Source organism: Cervus canadensis, chromosome 31 (genome assembly GCF_019320065.1).
Source record: "Cervus canadensis isolate Bull #8, Minnesota chromosome 31, ASM1932006v1, whole genome shotgun sequence".
Taxonomy (NCBI): Eukaryota; Metazoa; Chordata; class Mammalia; order Artiodactyla; family Cervidae; genus Cervus; species Cervus canadensis.
Genome location: NC_057416.1, coordinates 36,630,527 through 36,650,972, shown reverse-complemented (window position 1 = coordinate 36,650,972; position 20,446 = coordinate 36,630,527). Strand labels below are relative to the sequence as shown.

General features: G+C 48.4%; 1 protein-coding gene across 14 annotated transcripts in view; it reads right to left on the bottom strand.

Annotated features, from left to right (window-relative positions):
• The window catches only part of PSD3 (pleckstrin and Sec7 domain containing 3), a 573,880-nt gene that overhangs the window by 19,526 nt on the left and 533,908 nt on the right, over positions 1–20,446 (bottom strand). For all 14 annotated transcript variants that reach the window (XM_043454541.1, XM_043454542.1, XM_043454545.1 and 11 more), the window contains one exon: positions 9,441–9,584. In XM_043454541.1, the coding sequence (XP_043310476.1) occupies positions 9,441–9,584 (144 nt within the window). The remainder of the gene's footprint in view (positions 1–9,440; positions 9,585–20,446) is intronic.

Sequence of the window (20,446 nt, the reverse complement as noted above, 5' to 3'; positions counted from 1 at the left end):
CCCAGAGCTCCTGCAGGCCCTTCAGAGGAGGGGCAACGAGGCCTCAATGGCCACCCTCGTCCTGCCTCCCCCAGCCAAGACCCCTCCCCAGCTGGAAGGCCCAGGCAGGGCACGCAGTCTCCCTGCAGCGCTTCACCTCTGCAGCATCCCCGTCCTGAGAAGACAGGACTCGGGCGGCAAGCTAACCTGTGAGATGCTGCTGCCTTCTCACTCTTCAAACTTGGTTTGTCAAGCTCTCAAAACCCTTTCTATAAACCCAGTCTGTATCAGTACTCAGATTTTCCTCTCTTCTTAGAAATTAAACCCCAAATTCTCAATTTAAAAGTCCACAGAGCTCACTTAGTAAAGAGAACACAGTTTGCTCTCTTGGAGGAAAATTTAAGAATCTTCCATTTCCCACCCAGCCGTGGTTCAGTCCTACAGACCGGCGTGCACAGGGCTTCTGCCCATGGGGCCCCGCCCGGCGTGGCCCTGTGTGCGGGCTTTTACAACAGCCGAGTGTGAAATTAACTGGAAGAAGAAAATTTACTCTGCATCCATGGGATTAACAAATTTGCTGCTCAGCAAAATGGGAAAAAAAAAAAAATCTGTCCTTTGAAGCACAGAGATGTGAAGTCGAGTTTCTACAAACCTAAGATAGGTAATTTGAGCTGGAGAAACACTACTTATCTGGATTAGAGGCTAAATTTCATTCCCACGGGATAAAAGTGTGTCTCTAAGTTCTTCCCTCGGGACCTCACATCTAACACAAAGTTTTAGTCTGTTATGACAGCATTCCTGCAAAGGCTCCGCTCCTCATTCTCGGCTTCTGTCTTGTGTTTCTGCCTGCCCCGGGATTCCCTAACGTTGCCCACGGTTTCCCTCAGAAGCAGGCTTGTGGGACTCATCGCAGTAGCCGGCCTGTCACACCACGACTCCCAAAATGCCAACGCCAGCCAAGGGGACAGGCCGGTCTTTCTAGGAAATTTTTAAAGTAGGATCTGAGGAAGTTCGAAGGTAAACCACCTTCCCCATCGACTTCCCAGGACACGTCATCCCTAAATACATTGATGGCTTTTGAGCTTACAGCCGTTTTGCACCTTCTACAGGCCCGGTTCAAATGTCCTCCTAGCATCTCTCTGGCTCCGTGGCCAATTGGCGAGCCTGTCGTCGTGGTAAAGCATCTTCGTCCCGGGCAGTCGGAGGACCCCAGGAAGAGTGACCAAGCCTCGGCAGGCCCCTGACTCCCTCCAGCCTCCGGTCCACGCGGGGAGCGAGCGGCTGCAGGAAACCTCCCGGGCCTCCCCGAGGGGGGCGTCGTGACTCACGGAGGACACAGAACCGCCCCGGGGAGCGGAAGCTCAGGGAAACCAGGCGTGGTGACCCGGCACACGGCCGTCCAAGGCCGGGCCTGGGGAGGGCGGGCACGTCCCGAGCGAGGCCCATGCGTCCGTCCTGAGCGTGGGGCTGAGCCCCCGGGACCGCCCCGGCGGACAGGTGCTCCCGCAACAAGCCCGTGCAGGGGGAATGGCCCCCAGCCTTCCAGGGAGGGCTGGGCCGGCAGTCCTGGGATAAACAGGCTTTTTTTTGCATCTGAGTTTTCTCTAATATTTTCAGAAAAACATTTCTGAAAACATTAGTTTCCATTATAAGTCTACTGAGTAATTCTGAACTTAGATCCACCGCAAGGACTGAAGAAGCCTGCTCCCTCCGAGAAGCCCCTGAATCAGATCGGGGACCCAAGCAAACGAGTTTTTAAAACTCTTACATCAAAAGCATACAGATTCTTATAGGCAACAGTAGGAAGAAGTCTAATGTAGTTAGACAGAGATAAAGCATTCTGGGTAGAAAAAAAAAAAAAAAAAAAAAAGCAGAGTTCACACAGGAAATGGCTCCTGGCACCAGGACTCAGCAAAAAGTGACGGACGCGAGGGTCACCTACCAAGGGGTCTAAGGGGACCCGGAAGCCGGCCGCTCACACTGTTCCCGTGAGAACTGCTTTGTGGGGAGATGGACGGTGGTTTCTATTCTCCCAGGTCACTTGGTGAATGCGCTCACACCAGATCCCCACCCAGAAATAACGATCGAAACAGCAAGCAAGGCACGGCCAGAGCAGGGCGGACACGGAGTCTGACGTGAGCCCGACAGCCAGGCCTCTCCGATTATGCGAGAAACCCGCACCCCGCGATCCCGGGAGCGCGCCTCCGTTCCGGGTTGGCTCTTAGACAGACCGACCCGTGCGGGAGCCAGAGAACACGCTCCGCGTGGCTCCCTGAGCCCCGAGTGTCCAGAGACACTACAGTCTGAAGGCTTATGGAGAAAAAAAAGTGTCAGATATTGTAAAATTTTATATTGATTACACATGGAAATGATAATACTTGGGACATACTGTGTTAAATTGAAAAATCTTATTACAATGAATTCTACCTGTTTCTTTTTACATGTGGCTACTAAATACATAAAATTACATGTGTGGTTTGCATTATATCTCTATCGGACAGAGCTGGTCTAGATCATCTGATATCCCCAAACTGAAATAAATATTCTTGTTTTATGTTTAATAACACTCTTAGAGATATCGTGAGAGTGAGTTAACCTAATACATTAATTGATGTTAGCACATTGTTCAGTTGCTCAGTTGTGTCTGACTCTTTGTGACCCCGTGGACTGCAGCACGCCAGGCTTCCTTGTCCCTCATCTCTGGGAGTTTGCTCACACTCATGTTTACTGAGTTGGTGATGCCATCCAACCATCTTGTCCTCTGTTGCCCCCTTCTCCTCCTGCCCTCATTCTTCCCCAGCGTCAGGGTCAGTATGCTACTCAAAGCAAAAATACACAGGTAGAAGGGGCCTCATAGGTCAGCTCACCCAATTCCGTCTCATCTTCATAGCCAGAAACTGAAGTCCAGAGAAGGATGAGACTAAAGTGGCCTAACTTCCAGGCCATCCCTTTCCCTCATTTCATTGTTTTATAACTGTAAGCTTTTGTGCCCTTTTCTTGCAGACAGTACCTTCACCCCAAGCAGTGATGCTCCTCAGAGCAGACATTTCAGGCGTGAGGACAGATTTAAGGACAGTCACTGCAGGGCCCATGACTGACTCTCTGTTCTGCTTCTCAATCATCTGTTTAAAATGTGATTCAAAGCCTCCCTGTTGCTAAGCTTCTCCTCCCTTCAAAAGCATGCGTCATCTTTTACAGATGAAAACCCAGAGCTCTGCAGCCCTCTCGCTCACTGTGCCGAACAAAATGCAATTCCAAACGGCAGCGCAAAACCCCTGATGTGAACTGGACTTGTATGTCTGGGCAGCTGCTGGACTTGGGTCTCTAGCTTCGGACTCTAACACTTAGTCTTCTACAAGAAAAAGAAAATCCCTCAACTTCCGCAAGAAGTCAATTAACCTGCCACATCTTAGCTTCTCAGATCCACACATAATCACCTTTGTGCTGTTTTCTATAAAGGAGATGCCACTGGATTTAGACTCTGTTCCTGAGACAGACTGGCTGCTAACCTCCTAGGAAGGTGGGAAAATTTCCCTTACTTTCACTCCGGAGGAAGCAAGTGATCATGGCTATCTTTGTATGTTTACAACCAAGTCCACTCACAAATTAGCAGCAAGATCATCTTGTTTCAGTGGCAGATTTGCCCGGTGACAGCTGGCAGTGCCCTGAGATATGTCCTTGCACTCACTGCTCCTATGAGAGGAGAAGTGGTCCATAATGTGAAAATTACTTATGTGATGTTGACAGATAAAAACTGTGCCATCTGAAGAGACAGAGCTAAGATCACAGTCAGAGAATCTGCTCAAAAAGAAATACATCAAACCGCCCACCCACCCACCATGCCAACAAATAACCCCACAGTAAAACTGAGGGCCTACAACCATAAATGCATATTATGTGCACTTCTCTGTACGAGCTGTCTTGAGTCTCCTTAATGGCACTATATGGAATGTGCTCTTGTTCTCAAGTACATCAGTTTCAGAAGGAACCATGTCATTTTACATGCTACCAAAAATTAGATATTCAGAAAAAGATGCAGCATGCCTCAAGAATGTCCTAGATTTTTTTTCGATTTAAAATTTAGAGAGATTTACATGTCTTGTTAGAATGGACATTTGCTGTTGCTAAAATTGCACTTCCAGCCATGTGGTTGGTGTGGGTCCTGCCTGCCTTAATCCATAAGCACTTTCTGCTCCAGGCTGAAATTCAGGAGTGAGCACGTGGCTGAATTCCAGCCCATTCAGCAAGGGGCCTTTGTTCTGCACTTGAGCAGAACAGAGCTGAGCCACCAGGGACATGGACTTCTCTTCCTGCTGGACTGGAACCTGAGAACACACGTACCTGGAAGTGTCCACTTTCTGACCATGAAGAGACAGTTGATTCAAAGCCCATATTCACAGCTCTAAGGCACAAACCACATCCAAGCGTCTGCAGCATCTATACAGGAACGGCCTAGGCAGTGCGCTCAGGAGCCAGGCTGCCACACAAACGTGGACCCTGCCAGGCTGGGTGTACCAGGGGGGTGGAAGGAGGGCCCTGCCGATCTCCCCTGATCGCATTCAAATCTCAGCACCAACCAATCCAGCACTGCGAGGGTGAGAGAAAATGCCCCGACCTCAGGTCTGCTGGCCGTGAAGTGCCCTGTGCTGCCTGCCAGGTCTCCGTGGTGCCGCAGTGGACCCGGGAGCTGCTGGGCGCCTGCCCTCTGCACTCCCTCCTCAGCCAGCCTCTGACAGCCCAGCTGCCCGGTTTGAACTGCCAGCGTTGCCCCTTCCCTACTCACGTCTAAGAATTATTAATAACTTATGCCACGGAAAACGTCTTAGATATCACTTGAAAAACATCCTGGAGCAAACATCATCTTCACTTCAACTGTGAAGAAACAAAAAGCCAAATTTCTGGGGCCACGTTCAGTGATAGCGAGGGAGCTCCTGCAACAGGGCCATTCCTCTGAGGGCCGAGGGGCATTGGGCAGAGCCCAGGCTCCTGTGCTTCGAGCGGCTGGAGCTTTGTAAGTTTTCATGTGACGAACACCACGCACCTGTGTCCCCCATCCTGATAAATTTCCAAATGCACCAGAAATGTGGAGATCGATTCAACATTTTTAAGTGAAAAGGGAGCTGAATAGAGTAGAAGTAAGTGAAGTCAAAAGGAAGTGGAGCTATTTCTGATATTTATTTTTTGAAAACTGGGAAATGATGGTGAGTTTCTTATACAGACTTGTGACGCCTAACAACTCTTGCAAAGCTGAGATTAGACTCCACGTGAACCCTTGTAAACAATCAATAGCCACGACTTTGGGGAACCAATTCAATCAAGAACAAAGCAATGTCCCACTGCCCACCCCAGCCTCTCGCTGCACAGGCAGAAAAGAGAGAGGCACGGACCTGGTGAACTACAATCATTCTGAGCGGAGTTTGCTGCCGTCAGTAATAGCGCGCCGTCTTCTTACAGGCTCAGGCTGAAGTTGATGTGAGTCTCCTTGTTCTCTGCAGACTTTTTATAGACTTCAAAAATAAACAAGGCTTCCCTGGTGGCTCAGTGGGAAAGAAGCCACCTGCCAATGCAGGAGACTTGGGTTCGATCCCCGATCCAGGGAGATCCTACATGCCGAGGAGCAGCTAAGCATGCGTGCCACATCTCCTCAGCCCGTGCTCAGGGCCCGGGAGGCACGACTCCTGAGCCAAGGTGGCACCAGTACTGAAGCCCGCGTGCCCTGGAGCCCACGCTTCAGCGTGGGAGGCCCCTGTAATGAGAGGACCACGCACCGAAACTAGAGAGGAGCCCCGGGTCGCTGCAACTGGAGGAAAAGCCTGTGCATTGCAATGAAGACCCAGAATAGCCAAAAATAAACAAACAATGTAATTCGGTAAAGTTCAACTTAAACAAAAACCACCCCTGAATCTCCTTATTTACCAGAGTTTCTAATTATTTACTGTCAGTCGGGGTTAAGAGAATTTCTAAGTGCTGCAAATTTGGCCCACCTGAAGAACTGTTTGTTGTACTCAGAGCAACCTGGGATATAAACAACTGAAATGCATCCAGTTAGAAACAACCGTGTTACTACCAAGGACTTAATATTCTAACAAAATGAAGGTGCTTCTCTTACCAAGATGTGAAAATTACAAGAGCTGCTCTGAAACCGCAGGGAGTCCCTACCACCGGAGCAGGTGAGAGAGCAGGCCGGCGGCTCCTCCCCCGAGACAGGGACGTGGGTGGGACTGAAGATGCCCCTCCGGTCCCTGCCCATCTGAGGTCACAGGGAACTGCAGACCCTGCTGTCTGCTTAATACTTTTGTTTTCAGGGGAGCTACTAAGCTTTCCTCTGATGTTGCCTTATTCCATTTATTTACTCAAATACGTATGAGTCTCAGTCCATCTTCCAGAAGCTGAGGAAAGAACAATGAACGAGTATACTGGAGGGTCCTTGAAGTTCAGACACCTTCGCCCCTACCCCTCGGGGCTGGTCCATCAGGCTCAGACCCCCATCCGGGGAACAGCCTTAGAAAGCTGGATGCTCTGAGGGCATCGCTGCAGGTACATGCACAGGACAGAGCCTGGTGGCTGAAATAACAGCGGAGTGGACCCCACAGATACACTACTTCAACTTTCAGTTACTGAAAAGTAACGGTTCTCTTAAAAAAAGAGACTACTTCACAAAAACCTTGTTAGATAACCTCTAAGGGCGAGGGGACCATCCGCCTTTCTGGTACACAGGTCAGTGAGGTTCGACAGACACTCCAACATGCCCGATGTGTTACCATATGGGAAGATATTAATGAGCCAAAGTCCTGGAATGCAACCTTCGCGCTCCTTGATGTGACGATTTGATGAAAGCAAGACTTACCCACACAAAGGCTGGTCTAAAGTTCATGTCAGGAAACGGAAATGCTGGCTTTGGCTGGGTTACATTTCCAGAAAAAGGGCTCCAACAGGAGGTTCAAAGTGGGGGGAGCGTCTAGCGGGGGTGACCCTTCCTTGGTCCTGCGGCCACCCCTGCCTCCTGGGTGCAGACTCACAGCCTTGGAGCCAAGGGCTCAGAGCGAGGTGTTGCGGGCTAGCAGCAGGGGCCTGAGGAGCTGGGAAATTAATCAGCACGTGTGAAACTAACAGGCTGGCAGCTGAAAGCCACTCCAGACGTGTGAAGAACTGTGATAGATTTCTGAGGACTCCTATTTCCCAAGACCGAACAGGTGTGGACAGAGATGAGCCGCTTAGTAATTCTGTTTTTTAAAAAGTATTTTTTCAAGAAGTCTTTGACTGGGAAGGCTTCCAAAGTTTTAGCTAATAAAGCTTCATCTTTAATAAAATGAAGATTTTTCTTCATCTGCACAGAGCAAGGACTTGCTTAGCCATGAAGAAAACTGGTACATACATCTTCATGGCACCAAATGCCACATTTTATAACTCTGAAATCTAAGACTTCTAAAAGCTTCCATGAAACCCTGTCCAATTCAACGAGCAAGCACAGGGCAGAGATGGGAAAGGGACCCGAGGCCCCTGCTCTCGAGGGCTCACAGTCTCGGGCGGCAGACACTCTGGGACCGACCGCAGATGCAAAGACCCTGAAACCACCCCAACAGGAGCCCCCAGGCAGGACGGGGGCCAGAGGCTGAGAGCAGGCTTTTCACAGGAGGGGCCTGGGCTGCACCCTGAAAGATGAACAGGACTCTCAGAAATGAAAGGAGCAAAGAGCAGCTGGGGCAGAAGGTAAAGAATCTGCCTGCAATGCAGGAGACTGGGGATCAATCCCTGGGTCAGGAAGATCCCCTGGAGAAGGAAATGGAAACCCACTTCAGTATTCTTGTCTGGAGAATCCCATGGACAGAGGAGCCTGGCGGGCTACAGACCATGGGGTTGCAAAGAGTAGGACGTAACTGAGTAGCTAACTTTCTTTTTTTCTTTTCAAAGTAGATGAACAAAGGCATAACAGCGTGTTTGGAGAGGGTAAAGTAGCAGAAAAATGACCGATCTACATGGAGGTCATGGTGGGAAGACCTGTGCTGTGGACAGACAGAAGGAACCCAAATCCTCTCAGATTAAGGACTGGACTTTATCTGAAGGTAAATTGTTGGGGGAGGTGAAGGGGAAAACCCAGGGCAGCTGTTGACAGAAGCATGCCTTTGAACACTCTCAGGAGTGTGTAGGATGAGCTGAAGACAGAAGCGCTGCCGGGTTCAGGAGACAGGTGAAAAAACCTGGGTCCTGGGCAGAGGGGGCCTAAAGGCAGAGCTGGGGGCGAGCAGGGTCAGGAGAGGCAGCAGAGAGGGTGCTGGGCTCTGGGGTCTGGGGTCTGATTAGGTCTGGGGGCGGTGGGTCAGGGTGAGGGTGCTCGGATGATGCTGTGATTTAAGCCCAAGGAAGAAACAGGATTGTAAGATGGGAAAGAAGGTGAATAAGAATGGACCAGATCTACAAAACAGAAGAATAGCTAAAGACAGATTCAACACACTCCACAGAAAAAAAATTATATAAAAATTAAAAGATAATTGTTCTTTAGTTTGGACTAAGCCCATGTACTTAAAATCAAGGATCCTTTCAGTGTCTTCAAGTGGCAGCTGATGCGGTAGTCACAGTTAAAACACAACCCTGACACTCACTGGGGAGACAATGTATCTGAAGGTGCGTACATGCTAAGTCACTTCCGTCATGTCTGTGTGATCCCGTGGACTAAAGCCCGCCAGGCTCCTCTATCCATGGGGATGCTCCAGGCAAGAATACTGGAGTGGGTTGCCATGCCCTCCTCCAGGGGATCTTCCCTACTCAGGGATTGAAACTGTGTCTCTTATGTCTCCTGCATGGGCAGGCGGGTTCTTTACCACTAGCGCTGCCTGGGAAGCCCCTTAGGCAAAGGTAACATTTACTGTTCACAGCACTTTCAACTCGCGTTTAGATTTTCTGTCTTTCCAGATTGTACGGATCCTCCCCATTCCGTTTAGTGGCCACACGTGCTAGAGTACTGGATGTGCCGGACTTGGTTTACCAGCCTCCGTGTGAAGGGCAGGAGAGGCAGAGGAGAGCTGTCTCTGTTGCCTAGCAGCCAGAGCGCCTGCGGGAGACGCGCCTCGGCACCCTGCAGCTCGTTTCCTCCGCGGTACTTTTTCTGACTCAGACTCTGCTGGAAGAGATGCAGAAATAGAGAAAGCGGCTGCCCACCCCGGCATGTCCATCAACTGTTGCTTTTTGGTCTCGCAGCCAGCACATGCTATTCCAACCAGCAGGCGATTTGCTTTTAAGCATAAATACTGACAGTTATTCTTTGATGCTTAAATAGAACCATGAGCATGAGGGGCCACTGTGACTGAGACCCCGCCCGGAGCCCCAGGAGAGGGAGGGTCAAGGTGCGCTGCCCACAGATAAGGCAGCTATAAAAAAACAACAACAACAACAAAAACCTGCCTCCTGGAAACATCCTAAGATAGCTCAGGTAACAGGCATTGTGACATTTAGGTTCAACACACCTCAAACTCCAGATAGTGGTCTTTGAGCTTGTACTCATCCACCTCCTTGGCTTTAACCTTCTTGTCCGGCGGGTAGGATCGGTGCTCCGCCAGCTCCGTGGTGATCTGCCTCAGCTTGGTCTCGTGGGATTTCAGCTGCTCCTCCTGCAGGGGAGCATTATGCCATTGAGCATCGAGAAAATGAAATCAGTAAATAGCTGCAGTGCAATTTTAAAAGCCCCCTCATCATGAATGACTTCCACTCATCCAGCATCCCACCAGCTTTCTCAGCCAGGGTCCACGTGCACCTTCTTCCACTGAAAAAGATAGTCACAACCTAAAAGTTGAGAGTTACCTTTCATTCGGTGAGAATTTTTAGGACTCCGCGCTCAAGAGACAGGATCTCAAGTGACCCTCAGAGAACTGCTCTGAGGAGGTGAGGGGAGGAGTCAGGTCATAAAGAAGTTTTGCAACAAAGGGCAGGTAGTCTTAGCATCAAAAGATTACTGTTAAAGGAAACCAGATACCCCAAGTTGAGGAATTTAGGGCTTTTCTAGGTATGGGAAGATGCCACCGAGCGTCTCCACTCCCTGACATCATTTCTTTCATATGCATCTCAGCTATCCTGGGCCAGGATCCTGTGCTTTTCACATCCTGAGCTAACCTTGGGCTCCCCGTAGGGAGTGGCTGTAGCCTGATGGCTGTTAGGTTGCCGCTAGTCTTCTCTTTCCCGAGTATCCTGAGGCTCACCTTGGAGGGCTGATGACTGTGACATCCTTGTTTAATGACAGGGTAGGAAGTATTTCATTTCTTACTTTGAAAAATGGTATCCAAGGGCCAAGGCCAGCTTCCCCAGCCAGGCCCCTGCTCTCCTGAGAGAGACTCCCAACAGGCAAGGCACCCAGCACCCGTGCTAAGGGCGGTGCGATTGGACTTCTCCAAGCCATGACCTCCGCAGGGCCATCCTGTCTGTCCCTGTGGGTGAAGGCCTACCCAAATATTTTTCTCCTTTCTGAGACAAGCAGTGCCATCAAGAATAACTTTCTGAAAGCTGTTATTCTGAAAACTGTAGTAACCTAGGCTTTTCCCTCCCAAACAGTACAGGTTCTGACGTCCCTCGACTACAAATTTTACTGAAGCACATTTAACTTGTTTTCCAGTTTCTCTGGGTTGTTATAAATAATGCTACATCCTTATAGATGTTGCCCAGTGAATATGAGCAAGGTTTGCCTATAGCATACAGGCACATCTCGCTTTATTGTACTTCGCAGGTCATGTTTTTTTTCAAGCTGAAGGTTTGTGGAAACCCTGGGTGGAGCAAGTCTAATGATGCCGTCTCTCTAACACTGCTCACTGTGGGTCACTCTGCCACATTTGGTACCTCTCAAGATATTTCAGACCTGTTCACTATAATTACTTCGTTACCGTGGTCTGAGATCAGTGATCCTTGCTGATACCACTACAACTTCATGGAAGGCTCGGATGATGATGGTTAACACTGAGCAATAAAACATTTCTTCATTAAGGTAGATACATTGTTTTTCTAGACACAATACTGCTACACACTTCGTAGGCTGGGGTATAGTGTAACATAACCATTATATGCACCGAGAAACCAAAAAAGTGTGTGGCCTGCTTTATTGAGATATTTATTTTATTGCAATGGTCTGAAACCAAATCAACAGTGTCTCTGAAATCTGTGATCACCAAGAGGTGAAGTTTCTGGGTTTTAGAAAATGCACATCTTTAATATAACGCTAAATTTTTTCAAGTGTTTCCATCAGCTTACATTTCCACAGTAGGCTTGAAGATTCCCATTGTTCTACACCCTTGCCAAAACTTGATGTGACATCAAACTTGCAAATTGTTGCTAATTTCATGGGTATAAAATGATTTGAATTTACGTTTTCCTGATTACAAGTAAGGACGCACACTTTCATATGTTTACAGGACTTCCTCTTCTGTGATTTGGCTGCTGAAATATTGGACCCATTTTTCTACTGAGTCCAGATTTGTGAAGTATGGTGATTTATAGTTTATAGCTTACAGTGTATGGTTTGGGTGGTGGTGGTGGTCTAGTTGCTAAGTCAAGTCCGACTCTTTGCGACCCCCTGGCTCCTCTGCCCATGGGATTCTCCAGGCAAGAATACTGGTTTGCCATGGGTTGCCATTTCCTACTCCAGGGGATCTTCCCAACCTAAGAATTGAACCCGGGTCTCCGGTATTACACACAGATTCTTTACTGACTGAGCTACAAGGGAAGCTGTGTATAATTTATTTCCAGTCAAAAAAATGTCAAAATTCAATGTGCAGTGCTTTATTCCAACCTCACTGACTTCATGAAGAATCAAGGAAATAATCTCAAAATAAAAATATTTTAAAAATCACATTTCTTGCCAATGATGCAAAACCTAGATAGAATCAAGAGGAACTATCAGTCAAACCCGTATTGAGACATTCTATAAAATAAATGGCCTGTAATCTTTAAAAATGTCAAGGTCATTAAAGTCAAGGGAAGAGCAGAAAAGAAAACCATACTTCTTAAATCTATTTTGACTAATGAAATAAAAATTCCAAGCGCCTCTTATGGGCTTAGATCGGTACAGACTATGCAAATTACCCCAAGGTTAGAATCCTACAACAGAGGAGTCACACAGATTTTCCTGATAAAAACGGATGTAAAACCAGAGAAGTGGGAAGGTAACAGCACAAGATGCAGTGTGTCCCCGGCCCCACGTGGACGGTTATATCTGTAACATCCACAGGGAAGACGCACCAGCAGGGACCTCCCTGTCTTCCCCCTTTTAACTTTGTCCTCACAATCCATCAGGGGAGCGGGCAGCCCACTCTCATAGGACAACACGAGTGAAAGGGGTTTCACAGACGGTAGAAATGCACCAGACAAGGTTCAACGAAAAGGAACAGACAGCAAAAGGCAGGTACCTGCTGAAACTGTTCATATTAGGAAGTCACAACTTAAATATCGGCAGTAAATACAGGATGCAGGAAAAACTGCTGTTATCTGTCAACAGACGTACATTGGTAGTACCTTTGATTGCACATACAATGAAATTTTATCCAAAAGGCAAGTTTCAAACGATGTCATTTAATATTGAATTTTTCCCTACTTATATAGTATTTTGACTCTGAAGAAAATTTCATATTTTCCTTTAAAACACCAAACTCTAATCTCGTGAAGAGCATTTCTTAGTTGATGAGGCAATGGGCACAGATGAGCTAGCTGCTCACGACCTTGCAGTGAGTCCAGGGCTGAGGCAGGGCCAAAGCCTCCCCTTCGAGGCTCAGCTGGACGGTTCTGCCGCCAGCCAGGCCCAAGTCAGCTCCGCATCCTTTTATACCAAGCACAAGGCTCAGGGAGGGAGGGACGATTGAGGTGGACACAGCTGTCCCCCTGCACACCTACTAGGCGACAGGCACTGTGTTTGTGCGTGCACACGCGTGTGCATGCACATGCGCTCAGTCCTATCTGATTCAGTGACCCCATAAACTGTAGCCTGCCAGACTCCTGTCCATGGGCTTCTCCAGGCAAGGATACGGGAGTGGGTTGCCATGCCCTCCTCCAGGGGATCTTCCCGACCCAGGAATCGAATCTGCATCTCTTGCGTCTCCTGCATTGTACTCAGTACTTTTCTCACTATGGAATACACAATCCCAGGAATTCAACAGTGAAAGAGACCCTGGCCTTCATCACCCTTCTAACCTCCTCCTCTTGGAGGCCATGGAGATCCAAAAAGATAGTCTTGCTGGAGGCCCCAGAAGTAAATGCAGAGGAGCAGCAGCCCCTTCTCCCAACTCTGAGCCTCCAGACAGCTGTTAAAAACCCAGAGAGCTGCTGAAACCATGAGCTTCAAAACCGTCTGCTCCCTCCTGGATCAGCGCTGACCTCAGCCGTCAAGGCTGTTGGTAAACTCATCCGTCCTCGTCTGCCTTCTCTCCTGCGGCTCCCAGACACCCAGGTGTTAACCCAGATCCTCTCTCCAACTTCCATTCAAAGCCAGGATCCCCAGATGTCACAGCCTCTCCCACTTCTGTATCCATAGCATTTAAATGTCCATGTGTGTGCGTGCTAAGTCCCTTCAGTCATGTCCAACTCTTTGTGACCCCACAGACTGTGACCTGCCAGGCTCCTCCGTCCATAGATATTCCCCAGGCAAGAATACTGCAGTGGGTTGCCATGCCCTCCTCCAGGGGATCTTCCTGACCCAGGGATCGAACCTGTGTCTCCTATGGGTCCTGCATTGCAGGCAGAGTCTTTACCACTGAACCACTGGAGAAGCCCTAAACGTCCACACCACATGCTTATTAACAAAATATACCCGAATCTCTATAAATTTTATCTTCCTTACTGATTATAAGCTCTCTGAATGCAGAGCGAGCTCATTTCCCCTTCTCTCAGCTCGTGGGGGTCTAGTATGGTGCTGGGCAGGGGGACAGCAAGAGGCATGGTTCTGGCTTGTAGAAGTCACCTGACCAACATCCAGCACCTAGGAGCCAAAGATGAGTCTTAGCTCTTTTTACAATGTCCACACACCTTGCATGGCACCTGACATTTGGACCCCTTAGGAAGCAGGAGCTGAATAAGTGGACTTTTTTTTTTTTTTTTTTTTTACGGGGGAAGGTAGAGAGGGAGACGTCAGACCGTTTGCTTGTACTGTTTTAAAGTAGACATGATTTAGGAGATAATGGCATTTCCAGAAATCTGCCTGGCAATTAACGATTCAAATCGCTAAATACCGCAGCTTCAGCAAACCTGAGCTGCAGGAATCAAGACTGAACACCTGCCTTCACAGCCGCAGGGGCTGCTGCTGAAAGCCCCATGGAAAGATTTTGTTTCACTGTTTCATTTTTAGACAGTTTTAAAGACCTTAAGGAGTGTTTACTGAGCTTCAGCATAATAACCTAATTGTCTGATTGAGCACTTAGTATATGTTACACTGTTGCTGTTTTAGTCCTTAAGTTGTATCAGACTTTGGGAACCCATGGACTGTACCCTGCCAGGCTCCTCTAACCACGGCATTTCCAGGCAAGAATACTGGAATGGGTTGCCATCTCCTACTCTAGGGGATCTTTCTGACACAGGGATCAAAACTGCACCTCCTGGCAGGTGGATTCTTTACTACTGAGTCACAAGGGAAGCCCACCCATATGTTACGTACAACTCTCTAATAAATGAATATGAAAGCTGCCTACTCTGAAAAGGTGTGGACCACTGTAGTCCAAGTTCATGCCAAGGAGTCTAGACTGTGTCTTGTTGGTGATAGTGAGCCAGTTGTGGTTACATGACGCTGAAGGAATCCTATTTTAGCTAGCAGTGTGCAGGATGGGTTGGAGAGAAACAAGAGTTGGACAAGAAGGACCTCATCTGGTTCTAGGAACAGGCTGCCAGAGCTCTCCAAAGCCGGGTGTCTGTGCCCCAGGCAAGGTGACCCACTGGGGAGAAAGCTTTAAAATCAGCATTGAGGCATAATTCACATTTTACCACACAAATCTCCCATTTGAAATGTACAATTTAGAGCTCTTAAATATATTCCCAGGGCTGTGAAACCATCACATTTAATTTTATGATATTTTAGTTCCCCTAAAAGGAACCTTTTGGAATGGAATCATGTGACACGCTCTTTTTGTGACTGGCTTTTCACGTAGCAAGGTTCCCAAGGCTCATCACACTGGGGAGTGTCAGGGTTTCATTCTTTAACGGCTGAATCAAGCCCTGTTGTGTGACTATGTAACATCTCATTAATCCAAGCATCAGCTGGTGACCATGTCCACCTTAGGTTGTTATGAATAATACTACTGTGAACAGTTGTGTAAAAGTTTTTATGTGAGTCCACGTTTTCATTCTCCTGTTAACAAAGTAGGAGTGAAATTGCTGCTAAACACGTCGTTAACTCTATATTTAATCATTTGATAAACCACCAAAATGTTTTACGTTCCTAGCAGCAATATATGAGAGTTGCAATTTCTCTGTAACCTCACCACTACATTACTTTTCATACAAAATTTTAAAAATGTATAGCCATCCTAATGGCATCTCATGATTCTGATTTGTATTCCCCTAATGACTAATGATGTTCAGCACTTCTTATGTTATATTGACAATATATTTTATTAAAAGGATTCAATACATATATTGAAGGATACCTACTCAAATATTTAGTGCTGACAAGGCAAAGGATCCAAAAAATCAGGACACCAGAGGTTGAGATGAGCAGAGTCTGGACTGAGGGACATGGGCTGGACAGAAAGATGGTTAGGAAGAACGAGTGGCTGGCTGAGAGCGTGACCCCGAGTGGCTGGGCAGGCGGGCTCTGGCCAGCAAGGGACCCGCCTGGAGAAGGATGCTGTCCTTGGGGGTCCCTGCTTCTCATGACTGATGTGCAGGAGGTCCCTGGAGCTGCGGCTGGGCCACTGGGGACTCCTCACCCAGCCCCCGACCTCGGGATGTGCCTCCTCCTCGCCTTCCCCACGCTAGGAGCTGCCCCGGGGTGTGGCCTTGAGACAGCAGGTGGTGCTGGGACCATCTGGATAAATGACTGAATCCAGTCAAGGCTCCTCATAAACTTCAGCATTCTGGAGGCAGGTGTAGGATCGGCCTGTCTATCGGCCACTGCAGGCTGGTCAGTAAGCTCCCCTGCACATTAAACCCGCCCCGAGCAGCCCGCCATGGCTGCCCCTGTCTTTGGCCTCCCCTGGCTGTCCTCACGCAGGCCAGTCTGTGAACCAGCACCACCCCCTCCCCCGGGCCTCGGCACGGCTGCCCCGCGGTCAGACCACAGGCTAACACGAGGCTGGAAGCAAACACAGCACTCTCCTATCTGTGATCTGTGCTAACGCAAGGCCTGGCCCGTGGAGGAGCGCTCGGTGGTCATCCAGAGTCAGCCTCCGACTGGACCATGGCTGGGAGCCAGAGGGAAACAGGACGAGGCGGTGGAGGAGATGACCCCTGCAGGAGGCAGGAGAGAGTGGGAGGCAGGATCTCTGATCTGCAGGGCAGGTGGCTGGACCACGGTGGGTCTTAGAAACACACACATTCCTGGGGACCCCGCTCCAGAGCTGATCGCTGGAGGAGTGGGTGGAGATGAGAAAGGCGCCTTTTAGAGAAGTCCCCAGGTAAATTCTTATGCGCATTAATGTTTGAAAATGACTACTTGATGAGTAGAAATGGGCACCTGATAGATCCTAAAGATGGCCAGCCACGAAGTCCTAAGTCTGGAGTGCTACACAGAAGGATAAGCAAAACTTAAAACCTTTTCACACCAGTCTCTCCACCTGCGACAGGAAGAGAAATGGGCTCTGGCACCACGGCCGCAAAAGCAACGACAAGAAGGCGACTCCTCCCACACAGCGTAGCTGCTCCGAAAGAGCCACGCCGCACTGACAGTCATCAATTTCAGGAACGGTGGCTAATATGCTTTGGAGAGGAGACAAGAATAAATTAAAGAGAAGCTTGCAAATGACAGTGTGATGAACAGTGTCTTCAAAAGCACCAAACAATCTTCTGATTGAATAGTTCGTTTTTCCCTAACACTGGTTAACTTTTTTTTTTCCAGCAGGGCTCTTACCGTGGTATATGTCTGTTTTGTAAACTGAAATTATCCAAGTGGTCTGGCGTGTCCGGGAGGGGCAGCAGGCTGTGGAGGAGGGGAAGACGGCCTGGCCGAAGTGGAGGCTGCAGACGGCTGGGGCCGCGGCCCCGCAGGGCGCCGGGCAGTGCTCAGAACCAGTCCTGGTTGTCACAAAGCGGGGTGATGCTGGCATCGAGTGGGCAGAGGAGGCTGTGAATATTGCTCAGACCCTGCGATCCACAACAACGCACCACTCAGGGCCCAGGGCGGCAGGGCTGAGACCGAGAACCCGCCCGGGGTGAAGGGGGAGCCCCGCCTTGAAGGCGCGGAGGCCTGCGGGGCATCCAGACAGGCCCCCCGGGTTTGCCGAGGGTGACGGTGATTCAGCAAAGCCGAAGGGGCCCAGGCACCTGGAGCAGACGGTCTGCACACCAGGCCCTCCCCCTCTCTAACCTGCTCTTTATCACGAGCTGGCTTCCACACATTTGTTTCCAATTCTCCTATTACTCTCAGGGCAAGGCACATTTTCCATAGGTAATAAACAAACACGATGACCTGGGCAAAGAATATACAGAGCTAGTGATAGAAAGAATCTTAAAAAACATTCTAGACAATCTCCTCATTTTCCAGAAGGAAAACTGAGGCCCACAAAGTCTCAGTAACTCACTTGTCTGGGTGGTGGTGGGGGAAGAGGGGGGCGGCATAATCGTATTTTTTTTTTTTTAACAAAGAAATTAAACTGCTGAAAGGATTTGGTCATCTTATGTGACACAGAGGATGCTTCTTGCTGGATGGTCACTACTTGCTTGTTTAAAATTGTGAACTCGCCATTTTGATCACATTACATATGCATTTTTTTACACTTCTGTGTTCAAAATGAGGAAAAATATCAAAAATGTTATGCATTTCATTTTAAATTCCAATGTAGGGCATTTGTTTAAAATGATAGACTCTGCCATGACAAAGGTGGTGGGGTCTTGTGGTAAAAATACACAAATAAACACACTCATTTTCACATGTAAGTGACTTGTCAGTGTATGTACATACATAGTCACTTTAGTTGTGTCGGATTCTTTGAGACGCCATGGACTGTAGCCCACTAGGCTCCTCTGTCCATGGGATTCTCCAGGCAAGGACACTGGAGTGGGTTGCCATGCCCTCCGTGGAAACTTCCTGACCCAGGGATGGAACCTGCGTCTCTTGTGTCTCCTGCACTGGCAGGCGGGTTCTTTACCACTAGAGCCGCCTGGGAATCCCCACCAATGTATAGCCCATACACAAATAGGGCAGAAGCACATTTCCCCCTGGTGCTCAGAGGGTAAAGAATCCACCTGCAATGTGGGAGAACTAGGTGTGATCTCTGGGTTGGGAAGGTCCCCTGGAGAAGGGAACAGGCACCCACTCCAGTATTCTTGCCTGGGGAATCTCCATGGATAGAGGAGCCTGGTGAGCTACAGTCCATGGGGTGGCAAAGAGTCAGACATGACTGACCGACTTTCACTCACTCGCTCACTCACTCACTCACTCACATTTTTCCAAGTAGAAAATAAATAGAAACGTCGGCTCCACAGTGAGGAAAGAGCAAGGAAAAGCTCTCATGTTGCTCTAAAGTTACTAATGTTCCTCTTTAACTTCAGATCACCTTTTACCCCAGATCTTTCATAGGAGTAATGGCGAGAAAGACCAACTGGAAAACTCCTAGTGAAATTAATAAAATAAAACTCAAGTTTTGAAAGTATTTTTGCCTCAGGTTGTTCAGCTGTTTTTCTCTCTTCTTACCTTGTGTAATATAATAATATAAAGAAAACTGAGTGCCAAAGAATTGATGCTTTTGAACTGTGGTGTTGGAAAAGACTCTTGAGAGTCCCTTGGACTGCAAGGAGATCCAACCAGTCCATCCTAAAGGAAATCAGTCTTGAATATTCATTGGAAGGACTGATGCTGAAGCTTGAACTCCAATACTTTGGCCACCTGATGTGAAGAACTGACTGATTTGAAAAGACCCTGATGCTGGGAAAGATTGAAGGCAGGAGAAGGGGACGACAGGACGAGATTGTTGGATGGCATCACTGACTCAATAGACATGAGTTTGAGTAAGCTCCGGGAGTAGGTGATAGACATGGAGGCCTGGCGTGCTGCAGTCCATGGGGTGGCAAAGAATCGGACATGACTGAGCGACTGAACTGAACTGAACTGAACCTTGTGTAATGTGGCTTACTGTTTATATTAAGTAGCCAAAATTAAAGTGGGGAAATGCATTTGGTTTGAGAGCTCGTATTTTAGTTGGGTGGATGAAGAAGTTTGGCCAATAAGCAGTAAAGCCTTCCTTTTCTCTTAGAGTATTTATTATCCTTGAAAATTAAATGCCATTTTGCCTTGTAAAGTGAGCTGTTTGGTCCTTCCTATTTCTAACAGTCTTTTTGGTAGTTAGTCCATGAGCTAGACAGCAATAGCAGTGCTTACGTGGGGAGCATCAACCAAACCATGTCAATAAACATGACGAATTTACAGAAACAAGAGTCTCTCCTGACACTACGTCTCCTCTGCTCCCTCGCCAGCCTGTCTCCATGCACTTGGGCAGGACCCCACACATCCCTCCTCCACATCCTCACTACCTTCATCCCCCCGAGGGTGCCCACCGTGGCCGCTCCAACCAGCACCCCTGATGCTGCTCTCACCGCAGGAGCCAGGCACCTCCTGCCACGTCACCGGAGATCTTTTTTGTCTTGTTTGTACCTGATCTTTTCCCCCTTCTCTTGGCCTAACCTTCTCCCTGTGTTTTCCTTGACTAACTTAAAAACTATTTTTCCTCAAGTATCTGTTTGGCTTTGCTTCTCAGCACTCCTTGCAACATCTGGAGGAAAAAACAGAGAAAGGACACAGGAAAGGACTCTGGAAAGAAGCATCAAGAGAGAAGCAGGAGATGAGGGGTTGCCCAAAACTAGAGGGGACACCACAGTACCCAGAGCCCACGCCCAAGGACAGCCCTGTTCCTCACTTCACGGAGCAAACGGGACCCTCAGGAGGTCCCAAACCCTCCCACTTCTGTCCATCTCCTCTTTAACTCACTCATTTTTCCTCTTTCTATTGAAAGCGCCTCTTGCTTATAGTAGTTTCCTCCTCTGATACTTCCTTCCTATTGTAAAAAAAAAAAAAAAAATTTGGAAGCACAGATTTGATCATGTTAATTCCCTGCTTAGACTACTTTCCTAAGGATGCTGGGGACTGGTGAGGCATCCAAAATCCTCCACGTGACAAAATGAGACCATTCATCATTTGGCCTTTGCGCAGCACCAGATGCAGAGGCTTCCCTGGTGTCTCAGCAGGTAGAAGAATCTGCCTACAGTGCAGGAGACGCAAGAGGTGGGGGTTTACACAGAGTGAAGTAAGTCAGAAAGAAAAACACCAATACAGTACATAAACGCATGTATATGGAATTTA